At 37.2% G+C, this 18,019-nt stretch overlaps 1 protein-coding gene across 2 annotated transcripts in view; it reads right to left on the bottom strand.

Moving 5' to 3' along the window:
• Nucleotides 1-18,019, bottom strand: part of MED13L (mediator complex subunit 13L) — a 294,657-nt gene that overhangs the window by 48,201 nt on the left and 228,437 nt on the right. For both annotated transcript variants that reach the window (XM_040619888.1, XM_040619889.1), the window contains exons 5-11: nt 15,815-15,960; nt 13,102-13,296; nt 12,523-12,711; nt 8,652-8,817; nt 6,427-6,531; nt 1,620-2,348; nt 594-819 (exon numbers count right to left, since the gene is read on the bottom strand). In XM_040619888.1, the coding sequence (XP_040475822.1) occupies nt 594-819; nt 1,620-2,348; nt 6,427-6,531; nt 8,652-8,817; nt 12,523-12,711; nt 13,102-13,296; nt 15,815-15,960 (1,756 nt within the window). The remainder of the gene's footprint in view (nt 1-593; nt 820-1,619; nt 2,349-6,426; nt 6,532-8,651; nt 8,818-12,522; nt 12,712-13,101; nt 13,297-15,814; nt 15,961-18,019) is intronic.

Here is an 18,019-nt window from a genome sequence, read left to right as displayed (position 1 = left end):
TATCTTATTTCCTCTATTCTCAAGAATACCCCTTTAAATGGCCCAGTATTTTGGAATGTTTTAAAATTTAAGGCTAAAGACAGCAGACACCCCCAGTACTCATTTTAATGACAATGAAACCAGTAAAATTAATACTGACACAATCTAGGAGTAGTGTTGATATTAATTCAGATAGATATATAGGTAAAGCGCTTGGTACAATAAACATACTAAGCGCTCAATAAACAACAGATATGGTTATCAACATTTTTTCCCTTACGTTTTGGATATTTTGGAATAATAATTAATAAGAAATAAGCAGGGAGCATAGGCCAACAAGAATTAGCATATGAGAGGAAACATGCACTGTACAAGCTATAGCCTGGAAAACATGAGGCTTCATTTATGTTCAGCTGACTTTTAAACAAAGGTGAGCCATGACATAAAAAGGAACAATACATTGTTCGATACAAGAGTACCAAGAGCATGAATATGGGGACAGAGCAATCAGGCAAGACTACCTCAAACATTCTGCCTCAAAAGTTTTCCCGCACATGTTGTACTGACAAGGATCAAAACCCACACCATGCTGGATGCTCTCTGTGAAATGGTACCTTATTCTTTTTCAGGGAATCTTTCTCCGTCCCTTGCTTGCATTTCTTGTTTGCTGTGAAGATGTATTTTATGTCGCCATCCTCAAAGGTGTATGGATCATTGACTTCTCCCAGACTGTCTCCAGGTTGTTGAGCTAGAGGCAATGGGTCAAGGAAGTGGAGTGGCTGCATCTGGGGCTGCTTTTCTTGCCAGATTTTAAACCGTTTGTTAGGTTGTGCTAAGAGTCTAAAAGGGAAAATAAATGCCAATTTAAGCAAGATAAGCAAAGTAAAAAGACTGATTTTTTTAAAGCAGCATTTATAATTTAAAGCATCTGCAAAACTTAAACTTAAAAAATTTATCTCTATAAAGAAAGTTCTTTTAGAGATTATGTTCACAAATAAAACTCAGTAGGTCTTTGTAAAGAATATGCTTTTGTCTCTGATTCCATGGATTCCAGTTAAGAGCATAGATGGGCTCTAAGGACAGACTGCCTAGGTTCAAGTTCAATCTGTGTCATTTACTAACCTCGCTTCTTTCCCAGCTACGAAAAATAAGGTAGTAGTATGGTTGTGGTGAAGATAACTGAGAAGGTCTGGGTAAACTGTGAAGAATAATGGGTAGCTCAACAGCACTAAAAATAGTATTATTACTAGATGCAGGATACATACCTGAATGCATGCAAAGCCCTCCTTAAAAGTGTCAACATACAAAGAAGGCACTGACCATGATATGGAAAGTCTCATCAAGCTACATTCTCTAACAAACAGCAGGCCAAAAATAAATTAATACCAACATCCTAGATGCCACAATGAAACCTTTTATATGTCAACATGTTTAAATAACAACAGATGTGAAACCTCACAAAGAATAAAGCATTTCACTTTTTAGCATTTTCCAAATGCAGAGGCTAGAATGGTGACGAAAAGCGTTTTCATTTGGCTCTGAAGAGTGAGCATGGGGAGATGAGGAGGAAAGTCCCGACTCTCAGGACCCTATGCCATGGTCAGAGGCGATCAAGTGGGTGGTATGCAGAGTGGCCTTACCTTTGCAATGCAGTGCTCTCTGAGTTTACCTCCATTTTGGCATCACATCTGTCGCCCTGGAGCTCTGGGGGCCGGAACTCGGCATCATCAATGGGGGGGAGGCGATAACTGTGCCACCACTTGTCTGACGACTCGGGGTTTGAGGGCCTAACCCCACAGTATAAGGCTGTCTCGCTGACCTCTGCCATCAGAGGCAGTCTTTGGCCTACGAGGACAGTTCTGTCATCCAGAGTCGACAACTGCTGGAGTTCTAGCCCATTTCCATAGAGGGCTGGGTTCACAGGGACAGATGGTGGGTCCAAACTCTCTGTTTCCTGACCTCGTGGTTGAGGGCTGAGTGTTGGCGGCAGAGGGGAAATAGGGGAATGAGGTGAATCCATAGGATTCAGATTCATTTGCTTGCTTGTATTTCTGGAAGGCACGGCCATTTGTTTATCATACTTCCTACTGCTAGACACCTCTAAGGAGGAGTCCATCCCTGCCAACCCTAGCTTCTGTCCTGGTGTATCCTGCTCCATACAGAACTCGTCAGCCACAGAGGGCCTATGGTGAAATGGTATCAAGGGTCTCTTTTGCAATTTGTCTCCCTTTTCCGGTCTTTCTGTTGTTTTGTGCTTAGATGCAGGAGGTGGTAAAGATGAAGATGATGATGGTCCTGCACTGAACCCTGGTTGAGATATTGCGGGAGGTCGATTGGGTCCTACTGCACAACGTTTTAAAAGTTTATGCCTGAAATGAGAATTAAAATAAGGTCAAGAAACACACACCTGAACTATAACTGCATCACTGTAACATTACAAATATGTTCCTGCATCACTGTAACCGTACAAAAGAGATGCCTCTGACAAGGTTTTATCTTTAACGCACACACTAGATGTGTGTGTTCATTATTAAATACTAATTATAAATATTAATTATAAATATTAAATTATTACATAATTAACTAGGTGTTAATTATTTTTATAATGAGTAAAAACTGCAACACTCGGATGGAAAGTGGTGAATCAATCACACACAAGTTAAGCAGATAAGAGATGGACTTAATAGTGCTAACCCCCGACCAAAAGACTGATTTGAAAAACGCCCAAATCTTTCAAATTTGGTAATGACCGCAGATAATGTATTCACACTGCATCTTAAAACCAAGAGTAATGAGATCATTTGCCAAGAAGAGAGAAAAAAAGCTTCCAATTTCTATTTTACAACACTCTACTAACTCCGATATAGAATAGCTTATAACAGCTTGTAGTGTTGTAAATTGGGAATAAAATAATTATGTGATTCTCCCCCAAAGTGTGAAAATAAGAAAATGAGGGTCGATCCTATGAATATTTACCAGAATAAACAGACTAGAAACCTTATAGACCATTCTTATCGGAAAAAAGGGATAAAAGACAACTTTGGATCTTTCAGACTCACAAAATTAGACAGAAGTAAAAAGATGGTGAGTAAACACAAAAACAACAAACGCCTCTGTACTAAGCAGCGTAGCAAGTCTGCTTACATCCTAACACACTTCTTGGCAAGCATAGGTGTGAGATATTGTTCAGGAAGGGCCCACTAGATGATGCCAAGGTTTAATCTGTGCAACAAAGTTATACAGCAGGTCAGCCAGCTCCTCCCAATATATAAATCCACCCAGGGAAAAACGTGAGCTCTCCTGCCCGTGCAGCAGTAACTCTCTGAGGCCACTAGGGTGGCATTAAATTACTGCTGTATCACACTCAATGGTGCCCTAGTGGGCAGTAAAACGGATTTGTGTGGCATAATGGGATGGTTTAGTGGGACAGCAGGATGGCCACCCTGCCCCGTAAGGCCATTAAATAGTGTGAGGAGTGGACCATTCCATAATGGGTTTGGTAATCCTGCAGTAGATAATCTGAAAAGACTCTTGCTAAAGTCTTTGCTACTCTTAAGAAAAAAGAAAATCCTGACTTTGAAGAAGGTTGTTTAAGCATAAGGCTATTGTCAATAAGGTAAAAATTTTAAATCTCCAGGGCACAGTAAGTAGCACACTAAGTGATGAATGTCTCATCTGAAAATACCTCAATCATATCTCGCAAGGGTGCTTATTTTAAAACAGTTCAAAGAATCTTTTACATAAAAATTTTTCATTTGGATTTTCTCAGAGCATTTATCCACACCAATCCTTTGATAGATATTTTATGGTAGCCTCTTCAAAGTAAGGACTTTTTGCAAACTAGATAATCTTATAAAGTCATTTTTTTCCAATTGTATTTAACGACCCAGCCACATTATGAAATAGTTACAATTAGGGATACACCAGTGAGTAACCGACTATCATAGCAAATCTCTGAATAGGTAAGAGGCCTCAGTGAAGCAGTGAGGTAGCAGGAAATCAGGCTCAAAACGCTAACTGTATGGGTGGTCCAGTGGTGGGAAGGAACCAGAAGCAGGGCCAAATAGTGTAGAAACACATGGTGGCTAAAAGAATGAGACAAGTAGAATTACTATCAGAGACATTTCAAAGGAAATCAATGTGAAATGCAAAGATAAAATTCATCTATAAAATAAAGAAAAATAGGGGCGCCTGGTAGCGCAGTCGTTAATCGTCTGCCTTCGGCTCAGGGCGTGATCCCGGAGTTCTGGGATCGAGCCCCACATCAGGCTCCTCCGCTGGGAGCCTGGTTCTTTCTCTCCCACTCCCCCAGCTTGTGTTCCCTCTCTTGCTGGCTGTCTCTCTGTCAAATAAATAAATAAAATCTTTAAAAAAAAAAAAATTAAAAAAATAAAATAAAATGAAGAAAATAATAAATGATAAAGTTTCTAGGCTGAAAAGGGAAAACTGTGATAAAAATGACTGCAACAGGATACCTAACTTGTGAGAAAACACACGTCAATATTAAGGATATTTCTTAAAGGCACCCCCCAAAATATAAGACCAGAGTATATACCAGAAGTCAGGTATAGAGATAAATACCTGGAAGTCAATGGAATGAAATGCATAACTAAAAAAAGACCTGAAAGTATAAGAATCTGGTGAGGAAACAGAGGAATGACTCCAGAGGACAAAAGAAAAAGTGCTATTTATTTACACTTCAGGTCAAAATAATTCAAGGGAGCAAATAAAAATGTCACAGAAATCAGCAAAGTTTATTTTTAACAGGTGAAAAAAATCTAGATTAAGGAAAGGAGGAGCAAAAATAAGATGAGGGCACAAGAAAAGCTAAATACACTAACATTTTTATCCTAGGTACTTTCTAAAGGTGGCCCATAACTTGCCTATGAGCTGTTTAGAAATCAATGTTAATAAGAAAAGGCTTTTTGTCACACAATTTAAAATGGCCTAGAAACAGAAGTAAAACAGGTATTCAGCTAGTGTGCCATACCTATCCTGAGACTAGAAAGAGATTCTCACATGCTCAGAGAGGACCCTTACTGAACAAACAACTTCTTCAAAAACACCCTCCTTAAAAAACCAATAATGCACATTTCATTAGGCTGATACTTACAACATCTCTCAAAAAAAGCTGACTAGAAAGGCAGAGCTTGATAAAAGAGAACGTAAGGGGCAGGGGAGGACGGGAAGATGGTGTCAAAACTCTGGCTTAAGTTGTGTACACACACACACACACACACACACACACACACACATAGTTTGCACATATTCTCAGGCGTCATGTCATTCCTCCCTAACCCAAGCCAACTTATTTATGTCACATTAAGAACCCCTATCTAAACTAGGGAAATGAATGGCCATTCTCTTAATATACTTTATCTCAACAGAACTTTTTCTAAGTGTTGAGCAGTATCAAATATAAAAATATGTACTTTGGAAGCAAAGCTACTCTAAGTTGCTCATTAAGTGAGTAATCACCATCACATCCTCAACAGTCAACTGAGCTAAGGGTAAGGCCAACATACACTTAAGGAATCTAAGAACTGGGGCGCCTGGCTGGCTCAGATGGTTAAGAGTCTGACTCTTGATTTTGGCTCAGGTCATGATCTCAGGGTCATGAGATCAGACCCCACATCTGGCTCTGTGCTCAGCTGTATGCTTGAGATTCTCTCTCTCCCTCTCCTTCTGCCCCTCCCCTTGCTTGCGCCCACTTTGCACTCTCTTGCATGTGTGCGAAATAAATAAATAAAATCTTAGAAAGAAAGAAAGAAAGAAAAAAGAGAGAGAGAGAGAGAGAGAGAGAGAGGAGGGAGAAATCTAAGAACCCTAATGAAAGCCCATGACAAGAAGACTCTTCATTACCACAAGGAATGGTTAAGTCAAGGTAATATCCAAGAGAGCAAAAATTTTCTACAGAAATCAATTTAGGGTTCTATTCAAATATCTAAATGAATGAACAACAATTTTAGCTTTTGGCAGGTGTTGTTACCAAATACCTACGTCAAGCATCAAAACACAGCAGCACCGATAACAAAACAAAATATCTAAGGAAGGTCTATTTAATACAAATTCTATTAACTGTAGCCAACTTAGCATTTATCTCTGCTTTAAAATTAAGTATAATTAAATAAACTCATTTACAGGGGAATAGATTGTCTCATCGAACTGATGCCTTTAGTTCTGAAGTAGTTACCGTGAAGACATTTGTGGAAGCAATTTGATAACAGGGCCAGTTGTCTAATAAAGCTCTTTTTGAGTCCTGACAATAAAACTGTTATCATCTGTATATAAGAAAAGACCTATCTTTTCCTTCTCTACTGTAGGAGGAAGACTGAAAACAAAACAAAATAAAATGATGAGGAAGAAGTGGTCTGAGAGTCCAGAAGATAGCCAGCAAAAGGTGCCACCATTCTACCCGAGTCCTGTTCGGCCTTTTCTACTACCTACCTAGAACAGGAACAGCTGACTCTTTGGGTTGGATCCACAAAATCCCAAGTAGCAGGATTATTAGCAGGCTCTTCTTCAAGAGTTGGAGTTGACATTTGGCTCCTCCTAAGAAAGGTTAAAAACATGACATGAGATAATATTCATACCTCGATGGCGGGTGGGGGAGGGATGTTTTAGAAGACCTGAATACATTTCACATAGTAATGTTATCTATGATAGATAGCTCAGAGCAATCCAAGGGCGGGGAAAAGAACCAACCTGTTCTATGCACTAGAAGAAGCAAGATTCAAAATATTTCTATTTAAGTCTAATGTACGTTTTAACATGGGTGACAGAGCAATTAAAACACTATCTGGCACTATTGGTGGTTGCTTTAAAAAGTCACTTAATTTTGTAGAAATAACTTAAATTTTTCAAATTATCTTTTCGTAGCATCTGTGAATTATATGCCCTGAAGACAGACTGTTTAAACCACTCTCAAAACTCCTATACGCGCTAGCATTTAAGCAGCACTCTATGCTTGTAACGTGAATTAAAGACGAGAAAAAAATTACCTCCTACTTGTCACTAGTAATTGGTAGCAAAAAGCAGATGTCTATTATTACATAGTGACAACAAGAACACTGGGCAGTATTTCTGTATTGCCAATTTTGCTACAGCTGATACTGCAAAGTGCTCCAATGACAGCTCTAAACAGACTTCTCTTGCTCTCCACCCTCCCTTGCCCTTCTGGGTGTCTCACTGCCCTGTTCTGTGCTGCCAATTCAAGGGGCTGTTAGAGACGGTGGAGGTGACAGGTTAGTGGTGATAAAAATCAAAGACAGCAAATGAGAGGAAAAGAAAAAGAAAATGTTAACTTGGAAATTATCCAGGCATTGTAGATAGAGGTAAAAACATCTGTACCAATTATTCTAGAGCAAAGGATCATTTTTAAGTGACCAGAAATACCTTTTTAATTCTAGAACATGACATATACTCTCCCGCTGCAATTATTTTAGATTTTATGTACTACATCTTCTTCAGCAGCCTATTCTAGAACCAATTCACTGAGAAATAAATATATAGTATGAATTTCCTAAAAGCTAGATCCACATGACAGGTTTTATAACTGTATATAAAGCTCTTAAATAGTAGTGACTGAAGAAACATTTAACTGATTTCTTTTTTTTTTTTTCCCTAAAGATTCTGTTTATTTATTTGACACCAAGGCAGCCAATGAAAGAAACAGCCAGTGAGAGAGAGACAAGCAAGGGGAGTGGGAAAGGAAGAAGCAGGCTCCCAGCAGAGGAGCCTGATGTGGGGCTCGATCCCAGAACGCCGGGATCACGCCCTGAGCCGAAGGCAGACGCTTAACGACTGAGCCACCCAGGCGCCCCAACATTTAACTGATTTCTAAAAGGAGTGAACTTTTTAGCAGTTCTTGGCAAGAGTGTCCATATTTACTCTGTTCTAGAGAATGAAAACTCCTTTGTGTACTGCCTCACTCCAAAAAGGAGACATGTCAGTTATATCAAAAGAGATGTGAAAATATGCTGAATATGTTTATGTAAATCTTGGTAAGTGGAAGAGTATTTATTGACTACTATTTATGATCATTCATGTAATTAAAATAATCACCACCAGCAGTCTCTTCTTAGAATCCATTCTTCCTCTTTTCCAAAAATATGTTAAGGAAGGCAGGGAGGAGAGCAAGAGGAGAAGTGGCGGGGAAGGAAAGAAGCAAATTCAGGTAGGGAAAGAAAAGAATATGGCTTCCCCAAATCAACCAAAGGAAGCACAGCAGGTGGTAAACACCCCTTTGTCATCAATTCAGTTCAGAACTGTATTGTCATTTAAAACAGAAGGCTGATGTCACAAAAAATGTGACAAAGAAGGTCATTTCCCTTTGTAAATAGAAAACATTCATAAATTGGTATAAGAAGGAAAACCAAACCCACTGACTACTGTCCTAAGCCATCTGTGCTAAAAAATGTCAGATGAATACTGTGCCAATCTTGAGATAATCAGGAACTTCAAAATTCCCTAGATAATCAAGTCAAGTAAAGTAAACATCTTTAACATCCTTGCATTGAATTTTGCACTATTATGTTCAAAAGATGAACTACCAATCCAAGGACCTCTCAGGTTTGGTCGCACAATGGTACAATGTGATTGACACTCTTCACATACTAATCAAAGAGATGGTGTAACTAAACCATGATCCAGACGTAATGCAAAAGTCATACTTGGACTGGGTTCTGTTGAGGATGCATTCCTTCCAGACTCGATGGACCATGTGATTGTGGAGTTTTGGAGGAATCTTCCCCGATCTCTTTGGACTGTGCATAGTTATCATCCCCCCATCTTGGGAGCCTAGGTGACTGACCGCACTCTGCGTACCTCCACTCTCCCCTGGAAAAGAGAGACAATTTGGGGATGTGAAAATTATCTGGAAAGGTCTCCTAGTACACAGACTGCAAGCTTATTTAACAGAAATGTTTTGATTGTTGAAACTCATATTATTCATGTAGCTTTGCCCCTACCCACTGGCAATAACACTATCTGTAGCTCCGAGCATAATTTGTGTGTACTGGCACTTTGCATGGTTCTTTGTGTTCTAGCTAAAATAGTTCATCACATCAACACTCGCACACCCCAAGGGCATACCCATACAGAGGCATTCCGACTCTACAGTATTGAGAGACAATTTTCTTGTAAAGGCTCATACATCATACTATTAAAGATGTAAACATGAATAGATTGTTTTAAATTTTTAAATCCACAATGCAATAAGTAAGTTTCAAGGCAAAACAAAACAGCAGAGGGAGCTTTCTGCTCATTTAGCTAAAAACTGTGTAGCAATTGCACGTAGTGCCCTGGGTCGGAGAAAGAACTTAATGGCACAAAGCTTTTAACAAGGTCAAATTTCAAATTCGTGTGTGGAACTGTTTGTCCTTATGCCTGACACTATTTATGAAAGCTTAGTGCTAAAACACTGAAAGAGGTTATCTCGACATTCTGTATCAGAGGATTATTCACTAGTTTCTAATAACTCCACTTAGCTTTTCCAACTATGGTTGGTATGTAATCCCATTTCTTTCTATTAGGTCCACTATGATTACTGATAACACTGATCTTTGGTTATATTATGAGTATTTTACTATTTCTATCTGATACAAGACAAATACTGAAGTCAATTTCCAGTATTAAATTCTGATTCAATTACTTTCATCTATTTGACTTAATAAATATATTGTGGGTTTTGTTCTCAATAGAACTATGATATAAAACATCTTGACCGAAATAATCAATTTTAAGCACTCTGGAAATCTCCACCCTCATCTGAAAAATAAACAAACAACCTTATACCACAAATTAATAGTCCTGATACACTGGAACACAACCATCATATGAGCTGAATGGTTAGGCTTAGTTCTATTTAAAAAACAAAAACAAAAACCAGTATCAAAATGCTTACATTCTAAGGAACTGAAGATTGCTTGCTTGTTTCCTACAAAAGTATTATTATATTACAAATTAGATAAATTAAAGGAGACAAAAATTTGGTCTTTCATTGTTATCTTTCATCTTAAAAGTTCCCTGACTTGTTCTGTGGTACAAAATAATTCATTTCAATTTTACAATGGATTTTCAAATGCTTATTATAAAACTAGAATAAGCAGAGAAGCAAACAGAAGTAGAACACATAACCCTTTGCTCCCGAACACCTTACAATTTAGCTAAAGAGATCATATGTCCATGGTTATCATACAGGATTAATTTATGACCAAAAAATGAGAGGGGTGGGGAAAATAAGGCACGGTCTTTTCAGATTAAAGTTGGGTTAACGCTTTTCAGTAGCTTTTGATGATTCAACTAAAATGGGGATGATACCTTATAGGGAATTAGACAAGACCTGTATTCCATGCTGTCAAATACATACTGAATATTGTTTCTCAAAATCACCTTCATAAACAGAAGACGCAAGTGGAGGTGCCTATCCACGTGAGGCGTGAATGATTTCACCAAAACCAGCTGGCTCTCCTAGGTCCCCTGCTAATCTAGAACATTCTTGGTCATTTTAAGGGAAAAGGGAACCCACTTTGTCCTACAGCTAGGAAAACATGGCGATGCTCAATGTGAGTCAACTGCAAAGTGACAGGGCTGAACAGCATTGTCTCTGATGGAGCATTACGAGTCCTAAGCTATAATTCATTGTATCATGATGTGAAAACTAAGACAAATTCATTTTACAACAAAGATTCCAGTTGCTTTTATTTAGTTAGTTGGTTTTAGAGACTGAGGAGGCATCAGGGGATTTATTTGCCCAGGGCTTAGCACAACGACACACACAGAGTCAGACAGGAAGTAATTTGAAGACCCAGAGTTAGGAAGGCCATACTGAAAACCACAGTAAACAAAACCTGGTGTTTTTGAATTGTGAGATTTAGAGTTCCTAACTGATCAGACGCCAGGACATCGTGTGTACAGCAGGCTTTCAATTTTAAATTGAATACAAATTTCCCTAAGTACCAGGCAAAACAAAAACAAACAGATAAACAAAAACTGATGACAACTTACATAGTGCACAACTTACTTAGTGCAATTGTTTAAAATCCAAACTTCAATATGAAATGTGATCAAAATGTCTCAAAATACTTATAAATCTAGTCTCTATATCAATACATCTTCTCTATGATGATTATTAAAAAGTTTGTAAAAGTATTTTTTTTTCTTCTTTTTTAATAAAAACTGAGAAAATCCTTTCAAAAGGATCATCCAAATTCTCTGCCCCACTGTATTAGAGTTGGATGTCCCTTTTTTTTTTTTTTTTTTTTTACTGTCTTAGCAACTGCATGGCTCCTAAAGACAGAGGCTGCCTGTTGCCCACTTCTATGCCCTCCACACTGTATCTGAGAAACTCCTTCTAGATAATATAATCCTGTTCTGAGTACTGCTTCAAATTGCTTATGCCACCATTTGTATACTGCTTTGCTGCCTACAGAGTGCTACCAAGTACTTTTCCTACTATGTATAACAGCTCTGTCAAATACATAGTATTTAACAGAGAATGAAACGGAGGCTCCTTTATGAGAGGAATTCTCATACAGGCCAACTCACCTAGTAAAAGCTACATAGCCATATTTTTAAATTAGGTGTGCTCAATCACAATGTCTATACTTGTCCTCAGTATATTGCTTAACCATGAACATTTACTGAACACTCTCCACATGCCAAGCACCATGCTAGAAACTCTGAAATACTGTCTTATCTAACCTCATGAAAATAGCCACGTAAGTGTGTATCATGCCGGATAGTCTGTTTTCAGTTCAGCAGCCAAGACTTGATCTACTCTGATGCTTTCGCTAACATGGCCCACATTAAAAAGCCTATAAATAATCTCACTTCAGCTCAAGTCTGATGAATATCCTTTCCTTAGTGACTAGATTTCCAATTAAAATGAAGTCAACTACAACAACCAAAAAGTTAATACAGAAAATATACTACTCCAAAGAAGGCAAAATGCTCCCAATTTAAACGATTTCTGAATTTTTTCATGAAGGAAATTTTTTTAAAGTTTCATATATAATTAATACTTATCATTAATGTAGACAGATTACTGACAGAACAAAGCATCTTACTGAGAGCTGCTGAATGCCAGTCTACCTTTATAATATACCAAGAAAAGAATTATTCCAGACTTGCCCCTGGCTGGCAATGGCCAAGTGGGCAAATGCTTCAGCCATTTTTTGATTTTGTGTTTTCCATTTAAGGAAAAAAAGAGCAACCTACACCGTGTCCCCTGATTATGTGTGTCTGTCTGTGTGCACGTGCGTACATGTGTGTAAAGGGACAGATGTGTGTATAGAACTTAAGAGAAACAACTACACTGTCTAACTGGAATAAAGACTAATAGGGCACAATTAAAATTCTGAAGCTCATCAATTGTTTGTTGAAAATTTTCCTTGTCTATTTTGCAAAATTCCCTTGTCACTCTACCTTCATATCTTGCATAAGGCATTTCTCAACATGAGTTTTCTCATCTGCTCCATGGCAAGTGAGCTACATGGTTTTCTGTGATCTCCTCCACCTGGGATATTTCTGGATTGTACTCACCTATGACAGCCTGTTCTGGAGAGGTGGGAGGGGTAAGAGGCATCCCACAGTTACTTGGGTCCTTCACACTACCAAGTCCCTGCTGCCCCACTGTAATATGGCCTCCAGCACCGGCAACACTCTGAGGAACTGGGATGTCATTCTGAGAGATCAAAACAAATGCTGAAGGATAAACCATCCGAACACCACCTGTAAGGAACGAGAGCAAGGAGAGAACCAGGCCTGAGAAAAAGTCCATACTAGGCTTCCAACTTTATTGTTCTAGTGGTCAGAGCCAAAGCTCAATGATGAAAATGACGTGCTCATTAGATACTGCCAAAAGTGATGTGCTCCATTCCTTCCTAAGTTAATAGCTGTTTAAGCATGTACTCCAACATTATGATAATAGCATTTGGAATACAGGGACCACTGGCGCTTCAGGCAAGATAACTACTCAGCATATACCACTGTATCAAGAGAATAAAAAAAGATGGGAAAATTATGGAGATTATTTTTGATGAATCTCAATGATTATCTTTTTAAATTAAGAAAGATGAAGAAGATAGAATAGAGTTCTTCAGGCAAAATATTTTCTCTTACCAACAATTACTTCGACTGCCACAGGGAAATCATCATCATATCCCAACTCCTCTTCTTCTTTCAATTCTTCTTTCTTTTTCAGCACCATTGGGTAGAAATACTGCCATTCCTCGATCAACTTACGGGTGGCTGGGTCTGACATCTTGTATGCTTGGCCTGTTAGCGTGCCATTTAAGCCATACGGACTTACCAGTACTAAGGCAGGGAGGAGAAACATATGTTATAGATCAGAGTAGTAACTCCTACTTAAATGTAATGCTACATATGTGGTCATTTAGGCTAAAGCCCAGCCTCACTTACTAGATATCGCTCTTTATTTCATATTGACTCCTTTTAAAGTCTTATTTTTTAAAGTTCCTCATTTTAGTACCTCTTACCCATATGCCTCTCAATGCACGCCAATTTTTAAGGAAATCAAATGGGGGAGGCAAAAAAATTAGCAGACAGCTGTAGTAACACACAACATATAAACCATTTACAAAAGCAACTATACAACCTGTTTCGTAAGAGTTTATACAATGCAAACACTGAATCTTTCATAACAAAAGAAAAACCACTTAATACATATACCCCAAAAGCTGCCTAGAACTTGAACACTCTTTCCAGGGTTTCTGAGACTTCCTAAATATCTGTTGTAATTTAAAAAACAATATACAAATAAAACTTGTAATAGCAAAAAGGTCTTGATGTACATAATACTTATTTATAATTTTAGTTACAACTGTTTTGTATATCTGTTGATGAAACAACTCTAAGTAAAACTTATTATACTCAAAGTAAAGGACTCAGAGTCCTCTATCTTTCTCTTTCAGTGTTTGACCTGATGTTATTTTCACTGAGGTAGCACAAAAATGTAGTTAACATGATGCTGCATATGACTCAGCCAGTCTGTAGCCTTGGGATGAGGCTAACCTTCACCAAACAATACTTTTCCGGAGATAAACTTTTTCTTAATCCTAATTTCTAAAAAATCTCAGCATAGTCATTAAACGAGATGTTCTTTCTTTGGATGGCTTTATTTTTTTTTTAACAGCTGGATGACATATTACATCATTCAAGACAGTGAGAGCTGTAGACATCACATATTTCTTGGTACCTTTCTGCTGTTCCTCACTGATCCAAACAGGATAAAAATACTGATTCCAACCAACACAGTTAATCAAGGGCAGTTCTTCTGTACAAATACTTCTAGGAAATTCCCATATCAATATGGTTAATTATGTTCGTTATAATTGTTTATAGGCCAATACCTGCCCTAAGAATGCCCCTCCTCCACACCAATCATGGGAAATAAGCAGGATAACATTCCACAAAAGTCTTCTATGATTCAAGGCATTAGCAACAAACCAGTAAGAACTAAAATAAGTGGTTTATGGAGACCTGATATTGGTAATATTATCTTTCCCAGCTTAGGTTAGTCACCTCAACTCAAGATTAGGAATTCCTTCTGTTCTTATCATAAATAAATGCTTTTATTTTCAGTGATAAAGTCTAGAATGAAGTTAGAGGGTCCTCAGCACCTTCATATTTAACAAAACACAGTATTTAAATACTTCTGGTAATCCATAATATGCAAATACTGTACAACTCTTAAGTGTACAGTTTCGAAACTGGATTTTGAATTTTATAGTAGTTCACACAGCAAATACCCAAAATTATGGAATGACTAAGTACATAGTTTAAAATGTATTACAAAGAGAGGGGGTTAAAAAAAAAAAAAGGTAACAATTAGGAGAGAGTTAAATGAGGATTCAATGTTCTTTTTTACCTTTAAAAAAAAAAAAGGCTCAAGTATCTTTATGGCAAGGAACAGATGTTTTCATCAAATTAAATCAGAATCATTTGTAGGAAACCAAAAAGCAATCATAAGTAATATGGAGGCTAAACACTCTTGACAGGCTGTTATGTCAATAAAAATATTTTAGTTAAATCTGTTAAAATATCAGTGTTTTTTAAAAAGCACATTGTGTGATATATTAGGACCATTTCAACCAGACATCTCTAGTAATAAATTAGATTGAACCAAAAGAGATTTTTCCAGCTGGTTCAATGTAATACTACTGCATTTAAACGTTATAACATTTAAAAAAGTTACTCACAGAAAATTCTGAATTCCAAAAACAAAACCAAAGATTTAGAATTCATGATTCAATAAAAGGGACATGGAGTTATTTTGGCAAAATCTAGGTGATTAGCTGAGAATGAATGAAAATACATAAATTAAGTTAAATTACAACCAAATACCTACAATGTAGTCTCTAATTAAAAGAAATAATAAAGATATTAACATCACTGAAAAAACTATACAACTCTAGAAACAGGATTCTGGTTGAAATTTCAAAAAAAGTAATTTTCCGTAAGTCATTATGTGCTTGAAACCATGGAACAAACAAAACAATGAAAACTTTCAAATTTTTAAGATTTGTCAATTACTCATCAAATACTTACTGATCTTTGTTCTGAAGGCAATTCTCTTAAATTTTATTCCTCACTACAACTTCACCTAATGTGATAGCTCTAAAGCTTTCAGCAAAATACTAGCAAGCTTTCATTGTGAAATGGTAGTCTTTCCTTTCTTCTTCAGAAGTTGACCCTTACGCTTAGCTTTAAAATGTCCATTTAAGATAATAACTCATTCTGCAAACCCTACTGGGCAAGGTGGCTATCCACTTGGCGGGGGAGAGTAGAGGGCAGGACATTGCCATTTACTTACCTTGAAATGGTGCAGGTGAAGACTGAGCCATGTGTATATGCTCCTCATTGATCAAATAAATTGGCTGGTGTTGGGCAATCTCCACACTTGTGCATACATTACTTTCCCCATGAAGAAAGAATGTGAATGCACAGGACAAATGCTCACTAAAAAAGAAACAATGAGAAACTCAACTCTACATTTTGGTAGGAAATGAGTGCTAGGCACAGGAATTACATATCGGATATAGGTTTACTGTATCCATCACCCAGCAAAGCTTGCCTCTGATGATATTAATAGCATAAACTTCCAGTTGATTTGATCAAATAATATAACAATAACTTGCTAACAAACTAAATTAAAGATACTAGATAGTTATGCCACATTGTGAAATTTAGAAAGCTATTGTGCAGATTGCCTCTGGTTTCATTTGCATAAAGTCTCCTATGCTGACTATAAACTCCTAAGGACACAAAAAGAATCTTAACACTTTTCTACCTTCTCATGCACTAGTATCTGAACTGGCTTTTAATGGATTCTGGGGACAAAGATTAGTTTTTCTGTTTGGTATGACATAACAGTAACATCAAATTTATAAGCTTACAGCATTAAACATGGTTACAATTGTTCATCCAAAAATAGCAATTAAGGACACAGTTGTATATAAATTCCCAATACACAACTGCTAAGGTAATACAAGTCTCTAAATGGGCTGGTAATATTATATTTAATTTTTACAATTTACTTCTGATCACAAAATTTTATTAAAGCATTCCAGTTCTCCATTTTCCACACAATTAGCTAAAAATTGATAAAAATGATGTGTCTTGGAGAAAAATAATTTCAAACTTAACACAGAAGCACATTCTTTCAAAGTTGTTAACTTTGGCCCTAAGCCAGTGATAATATCTCCATTTCTCAAGACAGCCCATAAGAATACCTGCCTGATGAACCAAAATCACTGTAGGCCAGGCAACCACCACTTAAAAAATCATCTCCAAGACGTGCTTCTTCTCAAAATTTCTCTAAAATATTATAAACTGCATTTTGAGTACTACAAAAAACATTAAATTTTGCTTAGGTATAAAATTAAAATGCTTTAAGGAAAAAATGAACTAAAAATGATAAAACATTCACTCTATCATACAGGCAAGCATCTATATTCTTCCTTGACAAGTATGTTGAGATAATCTGAGAAAATGGTGTGTTTTACTAGAATGTGAAGTTTCAACAATAGGAAACACCTATCTTGATATTTAGCACAACAGAGTAAACAAGATAATAACCAAAAATTTTTAAGAATTTTGAAAAATGTAAATACCCCCTTGACACCATATTCTAAGTTTTAAGTTCACAAGGAGGAAATGACACCTACAATTTAAATGTATACAGGTATAAGACAGTTATTAACGGTAAAAATGCATGGTCCTTTACAAAAGTGGTATTAGAAACCTATCATCCTCAACACACAACATTATGTCTCCCTCATAAAGAGAACCAAAATATAGGTTTACTGATTACAGATTGGTTAATTTTCCATCTATGAACTTCAGTGGAGGGGTTTGAGCCGACTTATCCCTATCATGCCTACTGTCCTGTGTAGTCAATAGCATATTTGTAAGAAAACTGGTTAAAGGTGCAGGTACTGAGTGTAACACAGAGTATATTCTCTATTCTACTGATTCCCAACTGTGCATGAGAAAAATGCAACCAACATTTATCTATCAATTAGTAAATGGAAGGAAGGTGCAAGGGGTCTAAAGTGACAACAAATCATCCTTGCCCTCAAGGAGCATATGTATGAGCTAACAAAGACTGATATGAATGCACATTAATAAAATAAAGCCAGACACTAATACAGAAATAGAAATAAAAAGAAAATACCACAGGAAGGCTAAGATGTACTGATTTCCCCAAATTGGAAGATTCAAGTGCTTCAAGAAAACAGGAACAAATGACAATAGGATTTCAGTAGTGGAGAGAAAAGAGAAAGTAAGAGAGAGGGCATGAGGCAGCAAGGAGTAGATGTTGTTAAAAACAGAATGTAGTTCGGAAATTCCAAAAGGGGGAAAGATGTGACATGATGGGAAAAGAGTTTCAAAAAGAAATCAGAGGTCATACCTTGAGACAAGCGCTAAGTTACTTCACCTTTCTGACCACAGTTTCCTCATATGTAAAATCAGCTGTGAGGACAAACTGCGGGCCCTCACAGGCTCTGATTCAGGA

The sequence above is a fragment of the Ursus maritimus genome, unplaced genomic scaffold (genome assembly GCF_017311325.1).
Source record: "Ursus maritimus isolate PB19 unplaced genomic scaffold, ASM1731132v1 scaffold_33, whole genome shotgun sequence".
Classification (NCBI taxonomy): domain Eukaryota; kingdom Metazoa; phylum Chordata; class Mammalia; order Carnivora; family Ursidae; genus Ursus; species Ursus maritimus.
The sequence above is the reverse complement of the archived record's forward strand: the minus strand, read 5'-3'. Positions and strand labels throughout refer to the sequence as shown.